Source organism: Mobula hypostoma, chromosome 6 (assembly GCF_963921235.1).
Source record: "Mobula hypostoma chromosome 6, sMobHyp1.1, whole genome shotgun sequence".
Lineage (NCBI taxonomy): Eukaryota > Metazoa > Chordata > Chondrichthyes > Myliobatiformes > Myliobatidae > Mobula > Mobula hypostoma.
In genome coordinates this window covers 147,206,092-147,218,363 of record NC_086102.1, presented here as the reverse complement: position 1 = coordinate 147,218,363, position 12,272 = coordinate 147,206,092, and the positions used below count along the sequence as shown (strand labels likewise).

The 12,272-nt window shown below is 42.2% G+C and overlaps 1 protein-coding gene across 3 annotated transcripts in view; it reads right to left on the bottom strand.

Annotated features, from left to right (window-relative positions):
* pgap1 (post-GPI attachment to proteins inositol deacylase 1) overlaps positions 1–12,272 on the bottom strand; it is a 114,693-nt gene that overhangs the window by 28,495 nt on the left and 73,926 nt on the right. For all 3 annotated transcript variants that reach the window (XM_063051947.1, XM_063051948.1, XM_063051949.1), the window contains one exon: positions 1,612–1,705. In XM_063051947.1, the coding sequence (XP_062908017.1) occupies positions 1,612–1,705 (94 nt within the window). The remainder of the gene's footprint in view (positions 1–1,611; positions 1,706–12,272) is intronic.

Genomic DNA, 12,272 nt, shown 5'->3' with positions numbered 1-12,272 from the left:
AGATGCTGCCTGGCCTGCTGCGTTCACCAGCAACTTTGATGTGTGTTGCTTGAATTTCCAGCATCTGCAGAATTCCTGTTGTTTGAATCTAGAGCAATGTGGATTACCCTCATAACTACCCTCAGAAATGCCCAGCCTGTCTAACAGTTCAAGGGCATCAAGGTTTGGCAAAATATACTGGTACTGCCATGAATGGTCAAATCCAATGTATGAAAGCCACTATACAGCAAACAATGTAGTATTAATTTTGGGTCATCTCCCCACAATGAAAAATCAATACTATAAAGATCAACTTGCAATTTCATACTGGAGCATAATTAATTTTTCCACTTTATCTTTGTTTTCATTTTGACATTCAGTGTAATTTCTTTCTCCTAGGTTAATCTTTAGTAATTACTAATGCCTTCTGTGATCGCCCACTAGGAGGCATTAGTTAGTTACAATATAATCTACACATTTTCCATCATGGGCTGAGTATCCTTGACTTCCTAAGGCTGTACTGAAGTAATCAGTCAAGTAATAACAAACGCAATCCACTCTAGAACCAACAAATAAAATGTACAATAGAAGCCTCAAAATACTAATTGAGGAGAATTTACTATTTGCCTAACTACACAGTTTGGACTGCAGAGTTCCTGCAACTGGTAAACTTGGTTTCTTGGTTTCATAAGAGGTTTCATAAATATATTCCTTTTTCTTTCAAAGTCTATCTACTTCCTTTTAAAGGGAAATCGTGGAGAACAGTATAATATCTCAAGACTATGGAACAAATTTTCCACCTTTTCCCCCGTTCTGCTAGAAAGGCAAATTATCTAATCGCTAGTTATCTGCAACTGGTAACAATATATTTGCACAATTATGTATGCTCTTTAACTACACATCTCTTAAGTGCTCTACTTTACAGTCATTTGTCTGAAACCACTCCTAGAAATTCTACTTAGAGATTTTTATTTACATATATTCCAGCTTTCAAATTATATTATTTCTATTTCTCATTGTCCATAATATTACTATTACTCTGTTTCTCTCTACACAAATGCTGCTTAACTCATCGAGTAGTTCCAGCATTTCCAGGTTTGTTGCCCATTTCTGTTCTCCTTCATGCCTCTGTTCCTAATCTATGATACTCTCATGTTCAGGGCCAGCCACTGATATCACTTTACATGATGGCAATATATGCAATCTGTTACCAGGCCATTGTGCTATACTTCTGCATCATGTATTGTGGTTAAGTTAAGGCAGCCTAATGGCAATATCATCCATCTTGTCTTCCTCTACTGGGAAGAAGCTATGTAGTAGCCTCTCGGTCTCTATACACATGAAATTTATACAAACTGTCCTGTTAACATTTCAGCAAGGGGAATGGGTTGCCAGGAAATATTAGCTGATGTCAGCACTGTTGTTGAATTTGAAGAACAATTAGTGCCATTTTAAGATTGAATGGCTAGATTCTGCAAAGTAAATAAGGCAAAATGAGAAAAGTGGGGCTCGGCATTATTTTTCTCTCCTCTATGTTGCTACACAACAGCTACACTGTATTCTATCAGTGACATTCAGCGGGTTTGTTTACACATAAACATGTTAAAAACAATGAAGTCATTTATTCGTTACCTTCAGAATAAAGATGGATTAATTGACTTCCAAACGCTAATAATATGTTTGTAACAACATATGTGGGCAAGTATACACCATGAAATCTGATCAGCTGTAACAGAAAATGTAATAATTCGTGAAGAGTTGGTTAGTATTTTGCATTTAATATTGTCTTAATACTACAACAATGTTCAGAGCATTGGACACATTCCAGGCTGAGATTTCTAGCCTCAATAAAAAGTACCCCCAATTCTTTTCTCCCCAAAGTGTTCAGGTCAACACACATCTTATTACATGGCAAAATGGTGCAAAGTTGGAAAATCCATCTATTCACACATTTCACAAAAGGATTCATACAAATCTTTGTGAACATATATTAGATGTCCTAAAGGCGAAAATTAGCTATGAGTTAACTAAAATTAGGATCTAACTGTTGAGCCTATAAATAAAACAATTCTTCAAATGTGAATAAATTAAAAGAAATAGTGTTTATTGGCAAATAATCAGGAAAGCAATCAAATTTTGCTTTTATTTGAAAGCCATCAGATTAGTAATAATTACCAGTCATAAAATGACATAAATTAATAGCAAGAATTAAAATTAAAACTCTGTGAACACATGCAAAATGCTGGAGAAATTCAGCAGGTCAATTAGCATCCCTTCATCAGGACGTACACTAGAACCTGTTGAGTTTATCCAGCATTTTGCATGTGTACTCTGTAGAATCTCCTGCGTCTGTAGAACTCTTGGGAGCTCATCTGAACTACCATCTTAATTCTTTTCACTCACCTAAATATATCTACAAAAGCAGTGGCAAACATCAAAGTAGAAAACAGCAAATGATTGTAAAACTACAGGAAAACGACATCCACCAGCATTTATGTGACCTCAGTGCACTCCAAAGCATGTTACAATCCACATAGTGTTACACAAGTTTTCGTCACGTTTGTACCGAAGGGTTGGAAAATAAACAGTGAGACCACTCTTAGCTTGGGGGAGCAACACCTCATATTCAGCTTTGGTAGTCTCCAACCTGATGCCATGAGCATCAATTTCTCTAACTTTCACTAAATGTTCCCCCCCCCCCACTTCCCTCTTCTTCCATTCCTCACTGTGGCTCCCTTATTACATCTTACCTCTCCCTTCTACCTACCTATCACCCCCCTCTGTTGCCTCTCCTCCTGCCTTTTCTCCATGGTCCACTCTCCTCTCCTGCCAGATTCCTTTTTCTCCAGCCCTTTACCTTTTCTAACTATCACCTCCCAGCTTCTTGCATCAGATCCACCCCCCCCCAACCTGGCTTCACTTATCACCTCCCAGCTTCTTACGTCAGTTCCACCCCCCCCCCACCTGGCTTCACTTATCACCTCCCAGCTTCTTACATCAGTTCCACCCCCCCCCCACCTGGCTTCACCTATCACCTCCCAGCTTCTGACATCAGTTCCACCCCCCCCCACCACCTGGCTTCACCTATCACCTCCCAGCTTCTTACGTCAGTTCCACCCCCCCCCCAACTAGCTTCACCCATCACCTCCCAGCTTCTTACGCCAGTTCCACGCCCCCCCCCCCAACCTGGCTTCACCTATCACCTTCTGGCTTGTACTCCCTTCTCTCCCCTCATATTCTTATTCTGGATTCTTCCCTCTTCCTTTCCAGTCCCGAAGAAGGGTCACGGCCCAAAACATTGACTATTTACTCATCTTCATAGATGCTGCCTGACCTGCTGAGCTCCTCCAAAATTTTGTGTGTATTGCTCTGGAAAATAAACAATTGGCAATTTTCATAAAAAGACATGACCTGATAACCTTAGATGGGGGATAATTATTGGTCACCACACTGGGGAGAACTCTGCTTTTCTTCTTTGAAGCAGTTTCGTGGGATCTTTTGCATTCGCCTGAGGGTGTAGGGGTTTAGCTTTCAGTCTAGAGTCACCCCCAGTAGCAAAGTACTGTGTAATTTCAGAAGGGAGTGTGAACCTAGGTTTTTTCAATCAATCTAATACCAGCACTCTTGAGATACTTCGAAACAGGTTATTTAATTTGAGAAGAGTTGATGGTAGTAAAATATCTTTGTCCAACTGAGCATGCTGAGCTCGTTGACTTTATTAACTTTGCCTCCAACTTTCACCCTGCCCTCAAGTTTACCTGGTCCATTTCCGACACCTCCCTCCCCTTTCTAGATCTTTCTGTCTCTATCTCTGGAGACAGCTTATCCACTGATGTCTACTATAAGCCTACTGACTCTCACAGCTATCTGGACTATTCCTCTTCTCACCCTGTCTCTTGCAAAAACGCCATCCCCTTCTCGCAATTCCTCTGTCTCCGCCGCATCTGTTCTCAGGATGAGGCTTTTCATTCCAGGACGAGGGAGATGTCCTCCTTTTTTAAAGGAAGGGGCTTCCCTTCCTCCACCATCAACTCTGCTCTCAAACGCATTTCCCCCATTTCACGCACATCTGCTCTCACTCCATCCTCCCGCCACCCCACTAGGGAGAGGGTTCCCCTGGTCCTCACCTACCACCCCACCAGCCTCCGGGTCCAACATATTATTCTCCATAACTTCCGCCACCTCCAACGGGATCCCACCACTAAGCACATCTTTCCCTCACCCTCTCTCTGCTTTCTGCAGGGATCGCTCGCTGTGTGACTCCCTTGTCCATTCATCCCTCCCATCCCTCCCCACTGATCTCCCTCCTGGCACTTATCCTTGTAAGCGGAACAAGTGCTACACATGCTCTTACACTTTCTCCCTTACCACCATTCAGGGCCCCAAACAGTCCTTCCAGGTGAGGCGACACTTCACCTGTGAGTTGGCTGGAGTGATATACCGCGTCCGGTGCTCCCGATGTGGCCTTCTATATATTGGCGAGACCCGACGCAGACTGGGAGACCGCTTTGCTGAACACCTACGCTCTGTCCGCCAGAGAAAGCAGGATCTCCCAGTGGCCACACATTTTAATTCCACATCCCATTCCCATTCTGACATGTCTATCCACGGCCTCCTCTACTGTAAAGATGAAGCCACACTCAGGTTGGAGGAACAACACCTTATATTCTCTCTGGGTAGCCTCCAACCTGATGGCATGAATATTGACTTCTCTAACTTCCGCTAATGCCCCACCTCCCCCTCGTACCCCATCAGTTATTTATTTGTATACACACATTCTTTCTCTCTCTCTCCTTTTTCTCCCTCTGTCCCTCTGACTATACCCTTTGCCCATCCTCTGGGTTTCCCCCCCTCCCCCTTTTCCTTCTCCCTGGGCCTCCTGTCCCATGATCCTCTCATATCCCTTTTGCCAATCACCTGTCCAGCTTTTGGCTCCATTCCTCCCCCTCCTGTCTTCTCCTATCATTTTGGATCTCCCCCTCCCCCTCCCACTTTCAAATCTCTTACTAGCTCTTCCTTCAGTTAGTCCTGACGAAGGGTCTCGGCCTGAAACGTCGACTGTACCTCTTCCTAGAGATGCTGCCTGGCCTGCTGCGTTCACCAGCAACTTTGATGTGTGTTGCTATCTTTGTCCAACATTTGTTTTTTCCCCGTATAATATCACCATTACAATGTTGAGACCAAGTAAGTGCAGGACAAGACCAGAGATCATTTATAAGTTTGGGGGATGATGAATGCATTTTCCATATTACAAAGCAAGCAACGAGTATTTAACTGGGCTTTCAGTGATGAAAACTTTTTACTACTGGGCTTTCTGCCAGATGTCACTATGACATAATGAGAACTTGGATATCTTTCCCTGAAATCAGTTTTCCTCTTGCCCTAGCTGTCAAATACAGCAGTTTATGAATAAAGAAACATGAAATCTCAGATCCTGAACTGTCTATAATAATTCTATCCAATTAAATCCTATTTTGACTGACATCAAGGTCTTTAATGAGTTACATCTGAAAGAAAGAGATTTTAATCGCTAGTCTTGCAATGCCAAAAGTCCTCAGAATAATTAATTTTTGGTATGTATGAATACTCTCCATTAGTTTTCATTAATCATATTTTGCTCCCTTTGCCAGAATACCTTACGGTTTGTACCCAAGTACAATGCTTCCATTATTTATCTGTGAGATGAATTGCAAAGTAGACTCAATAAGCCTTTTGTCCTACCTACTCCTATTTCAGAAGACTATGTTCAAAGGCAATGTTTACTGTTCTTCACATCTGGTTAGATTTTATTAAATTTTCAAATATGTTAAGCTACCACCCAACCAGTTGAACACAGAACAATGTTATCAGAAATTAATGAAGCAGAAATAGAAGTAAACTTCTATTTTATTCCCGCATAGTTTCAGAAATGAGATTGATAAGGCATCATGGGTTGAAAATAGGAGTGGAATACAAAATTAGGGTAGTGTAGCTACAAACGTACAGCATTTTAGTGAGGCCACACCTGGGATACAATGAACAGTTTTGGCCTCCTTGTGTAATGATGAACTTGCTTTTAAAGCTGTGCAGTGCAAATTCACTGGATTGGTTACTGGAATAAGATACTGTATCTAAGAAAGGATAGAAAGATTAGGCATATATTCACTGGAGTTCAGGAGAATGAGAGGTGATCTCATTGAGTCACAAGTTTGAGCCACGTGTGGGCAGGAGGCACTAGTGACGATGACCACCCCTTCCCCCCCACCAAGCATGCAAATCAGTGCGTCCAGCATAAGGCCTGACTGTTTGGGCTCCCATTCTTCGGAGAATCTGCCATTCGAGTCCTAGTGTTTGGGGTCCTCATCCATCGACATTGGTGAGCCCTGGGATCGTTGCTGAAGATCGAAGCCCGTAGGTCAATCAGAAGCAAGGCCCAACGCCACAGACCTGAATCTGTTGTGATTCCGCTGGGGAAGTTGAAGCCTAACGTCTGCGAATCTGCGAATCCACTGATGGCTGGAGGCAATGAGGCCTGTCCTGGGGTTGTAGGGCTCTGTGCATGCGTGTATGGCCGGGCGGGTGTGACGAACGGCTGTTCGCCTGTTGCTTGTTGTGTTCTATGTTGTTCTGGAAGCAATGTGGTCATGGTATGTTGGTGCTGGAATAGGTGGTGACACTTGTGGGCTGCCTCTTGCACATCCGTAGGTTGTGATGGCTGTTAACGCAAGTGACACATTTCACTGTATAAACGTATGTACGTGATAAATAAACACATCTGAGCCCGATTCTGAAAATGCTGACATTTCCAGAGAAAATTAAGGCCACAAATTTTATTATTTTCCCAGATTTTCTGATGGAAAGGTTGAGCATAGTCTCAAGATAAGACCCAGCTACTTAAAGCTATAATGAAGCAGGAAAGGGGAGTTGAGCTAAAGGATCATGAGCCATGAGCTTATCGAAGCGCAGAGCAAGTCTTTTGCACTCCTCCTATTCCTTACATTCTGAAGACTCCTCTATAATCGGAAGAGGCCATGAGTGTGGCAAGCCCAGAACAGTCAACTCAAATGTCTGAATCTTTCCCAGGTTGGTGCATATGAGTTTTTTGATGAGGTGACAAGAGTGACTGATGAAGGTAGAACTGTGGATGCTGGTAACGTGGATTTCAGTAAGGTGCTTGACAAGGTCGTCATGGGAAGCTCATCCAGAAGATGCATGCCATCCACGGTGAATTGGCCGTTTGGGTTCATAACTAGCTTGCGCATAGACGACTGAGGGTAGTTGCCAATGGGACTTTATTTTAGCTGGAGGTCTGTGATTACTGGTTTTCCACAGGGATTTGTCCTGGGACCTCTGCTGTTTGTGATGTATATAAATGACCTTGATGAAAATGTAGCTGGGGTAGGTTATAAAGTTTGCAGACGACGTGAAGATTGGTTGTGTTGTGAATAGAGTAGAAGACTGGCAAAGAATACAACGGTATACAGGTCAACTGCAGATATGGGCAGAGAAATGGCAGACGGAGTTTAACCAGGTCCACTGTGAAATGTACAGGCAGAAGGATCTTTGCGGTCCAAGCTCACAGCTCCCTGAAAGTGGCTGCACAGCTTGAAAGGGGGTTAAGAAGGCATATGGCATGCTTGCCTTTATTAGTTGAGGCATTGAGTTGAAAAGTCAGGAAGTTATGTTGCAGCTTTATAAAATTTTAGTTAGGCTGCATCTGGAGTACTGCATACAGTTTTCGTCGCCCCATTATAGGATGGATGTTGGACAGAGCACAGGATATTGCCTGGATTGGACTGAATGTGCTATAGCAAGAGGTTGGATAAACTTGGGTTGTTTTCTCTGGATTAGCACAGGCTGGGAGGAGATCTGATAGAGGTTTATAAGATCATGAGAAGCATAGAGAAGTAGACAGACAGTATTTTTCCCTAGGGTTGAAATGACTAATACCAGAGGGAATGCACTTAAGATGAGAAGGGATCATTTCAAAGGAGATGTATGGATCAAGGTGTTAACATAGAGAGTGGTGTGCATGGAACACGATGCCTAGGGTGGCGGTAGAGACAAATACATCAGGGACTTCTAAAAGATTTTTGGATAGGCACATGAATATGAGGAAAATGGAAGGATATGGACATTGTGTAGGCAGTAGAGATTAGTGATCAAATGGCTAACTAACTTAATTGGTTTGGCACAACATCATGGGCCGAAGAGACTGTTTAGATGCTGTACTGTTCTATGTTCAAAATTTGAAAGCAGCGGAGTTGAGATTGTTATTGACAAGAATAAGGAAAAAGGAAATAACAGAAGATTAACTTGGCAGCACTTGAACCTTTGTCCTCCTTGTCATATAATCTCTCCTGCCTTCCATTACAATCCTTCTTTTCCCGCCTCTGCTCACTGCTTCAAAACCAGAAAATCCCAAAAAAGCTTAGCAGATCGGATAGTATCATCTTTCCTATCTACATATTTGTCCAAATGTCTTTTAAATGTTGTTATTCTATCTGCCTCAACCATTTCCTCTTGCAGTTCATGCCATATACACCCAGTGGCCACTTTATTAGGTACACCTCCTGTATGCCACTAGACATTAGGTATTTCACTAGGCATAAAAGATTATGCCTAGGATCCAATTAAATAGTTCCCCTGTCATCTTAAACCCATGTCCATTAGTTCTTAACTGCTCTACACAGGGAAGAAGGCTGTGTGCAATTACCCTATGTTCTTCATAATTTCATACATCTTCAGTGTCCTGCTCTTCTAAGTTCCCTAGTCTTCTTGTTTCTCTCTACAGTTAAAAATGTGTGCAGAGCACACAAAAATTAATTTTCATTGAATTCAGTTTACTGCATTATCTTCACTCAGTTATAACCACAAGAGACAAAGTACAGAAAATATTGCAGTAGTGCTGTACAAATATAGAATGTAGATGAATGATTGGCTACTAATGTCACTGTGCAGCACCCATTTATCAAACACTAAGCTCTTTGCTTCAGCTCTCATTAAACTAGCTTCATCAGGACCCCAGTTCCAAACCTAATGTTTCCAGTCATTTTCCTATCAATACTTCAAATTTCTCTGTGCACGAGTCCATACTTGAACACTCTTTGAGAATCTGATCCTAAATCCCAACTGGAATTACTTACAAGGACTTAAAAAAAAAAGTCACTGGCCTCAAGTATCAATTTTCCCCTTTACAGACACTGCATGCCTTGTTGGTAATTTTCATCATTTCCTCTTTTCTTTCAGATTTCCTCCATCTGCAGTACTTTGGGTGACAAAGTTCAGGGTTTATATTTCAGGCCAGAAAGTTTCAAAAGCATTTCAAAGTCTATTCTCGTAACACATAACACTATTAAGTTGGTCAAATAAAAAAGTAAGAAAAACTGTTGGTATAAATAGATTAGCTATGGGCAAAAACATGATAAGCAATTCCACCAACCCCAGATTCTATTTGTTCCAAGTTATTCTAAAACATGATGCTGCATCAAGGGCTACTAACTTTGGATTTTACAGTCTGCCAACATCATTACAATCTTATATGATAAGGTATCCAAGATGTCCTTGATAATTATAATGGATTCTTTAGCCTTAAGAACATATTAACTTTTTAGATGAGTTGCTGTCAAATGATATCACAATCCTAGTACTTCTCATGGGGAGGGACGTGCAAAAGAGGCTGATGACCAGAAACCAGAAAAATAGAGATGTCAAGCTCTTGAGTTAAGACTTCTTTTAGCAATGGGCAAAGTGATGCATGACTATACAGGACATTGTGCGATTTCATAGGTGCAGAAACACTCTTGGGCATGAAACATAATTCGATATTATTCCACATCTTTTCTCTTTCACAGCTTTTTACACAAAATGAATATTCTCTAATAATGTCAAAATGCTTCCCTCATCTACTAGGTGTGGAGTCAATTATGATCTGCTTGAAAACAGCAGCTTCCACAGAACAAAAAAACATTCGAGGCTTACAAAGGAAGAAAGAGATGTGGATGCCAAAAAAGGTAACTTTTTTCAAATAAGACAGAAGGATTTCAAATGAGCAAAGTGATTTGAGTATCACTAAGATGTTATAAATTCAACAGCAATACAAAAAATGAGAGGTGACAACAATTTATCAACAACTTCTATTTATAGAATACTTTTAACAAAGCAAATGTTCTGTCAGTGAAACAAAGTATAAATTAGGACTCTAGAACAGTAGGACATATGATCCTAAAAATAATATACACTCTGCTTCCACAACTTTGAGAAATAAAAGTATCAGACCCTCAATCTTGAGAGAAAAAGCATTGGCTTCTCTTGATCTTACGTGGTCCGAAATTCTCCTTCAATTGAATGGAATTGAATTGACATTATTTCTTACATCCTTCACATACAAGAGTAAAAATCTTTAAGTTGCGTCTCCATCTAAATGTGCAATCATAGTAACTTATAACCATTTATAATAAATAGAACAGTCAATGTAGTAAAGAGTACACTCGAATCAGTGTGAGTTAATCAGTTTGATGGCCTGGTGGAAGAAGCTGTCCCGGAGCCTGTTGGTCCTGGCTTTTATGCTGTGGTACCGCTTCCCGGATGGTAGCAGCTGGAATAGATTGTGGTCGGGATGGCTTGAGTCTCCAATGATCCTACGGGCCCTTTGTACACACCTGTCCTTGTAAATGTCCTGAATCATGGGAAGTTCACAACTACAGATGTGTTGGGCTGTCTGCACCACTCTGCAGAGTCCTGTGATTAAGGGAGGTACAGTTCCCATACCCTGCAGTGACGCAGCCAGTCAGGATGTTCTCAATTGTGCCCCTGTAGAAGGTTCTTAGGATTTAGGGGCCCATACCAAACTTCCTCAACCGTCTGAGGTGAAAGAGGCGCTGTTGCGCCTTTTTCACCACACAGCTGGTGTGTACAGACCATGTGAGGTCCTCAGTGATGTGGATGCCAAGGAACTTGAAGCTGTTTATCTTCTCAACCCCAGATCCATTGATGTCAATAGGGGTTAGCCCATCTCCATTCCTCCTGTAATCCACAACCAGCTCCTTTGTTTTTGCAACATTGAGGGAGAAGTTGTTTTCTTGACACCACTGTGTCAAAGAGATGACTTCTTCCCTGTAGGCCACCTCGTTATTGTTTGAGATAAGGCCAATCAATGTAGTGTCATCGGCAAATTTAATTAGCAGATTAGAGCTGTGGGTGGTGATACAGTCATGAGTAGACAGGGAGTAAAGGAGGGGACTCAGTACACAGCCCTGAGGGGCTCCTGTATTGAGAGTCAGAGTGTTGGAGGTGAGGGAGCTCACTCTTACAACCTGCTGGTGATCTGACAGGACGTCCAGGATCCAGCTGCACAAGGCAGGGTTGAGGCCGAGGTCTCTGAGCTTCATGTCGAGGCTGGATGGAACTACGGTGTTGAATGCTGAACTGTAATCAAGAGCAGCATTCTCACATAAGCATCTTTCTTCTCCAGATGTGCAAGGATGGTACGTAGAACAGTGGCTATTGCGTCGTCTGTCAATCAGTTGTGTTGGCAGGCAAACTGTAGGGGGTCCAGTTTGGGTGGTAGCAAGCTGCAGATGTAATCCTTGATCAGTCTCTCAAAGTATTAGCATATTATTGAGGTGAGTGTGACAGGACGCCAGTCGTTCAGGCATGTTACCTTGGTCTTTTTGATACAGGGACAATGTGGATAATTTGAAGGAAGATGGCACTCCACACTGGGAGAGGGAGAGATTAAAAATGTCTGTAAACACACCTGCCAGTTGTGCTGCGCACATCCTGAGTACTCGCCCTGGGATGCCATCTGGTCCCACAGCCTTGCGACTGTCCACTTGTTGGAAACATCTGTGTACCTCAGTCTCAGAGATGACCAGGTTGCAGGTTGTAGCGGTGGCTTTCTTTGGAGGCTCAGAGTTAGCAACATCGAACAGAGCATAAAAGCGATTGAGCTCATCTGGGAGAGAGGCCATCACGTTGGCAGCACCACGTTTGGCTTTGAAGTCTGCAATGGTATGCAGCCCTCGCCACAAGTCACAAGAGGAAGTGTCCTCTTTATATCCAGCTTGTTAAGAACTCTTACGATCTTCGATATTTCAATTGACCCCCTCACCCTTCTAACCTCCAGCAGGCACAAACTGCAGTACATTCACAGGTTTATATTCTACTGAATGAACAGTTTTATTGCCACTATCCTGCAATGACGACCACATAAAATAAGTCGTTCTGCTTTACGTGCCATGACAGAAAAATTCTGAATCTGCTTCCTATGATGTTGTATCTGTTTCTTAATAAACAATTCTGCCTTGAATGAT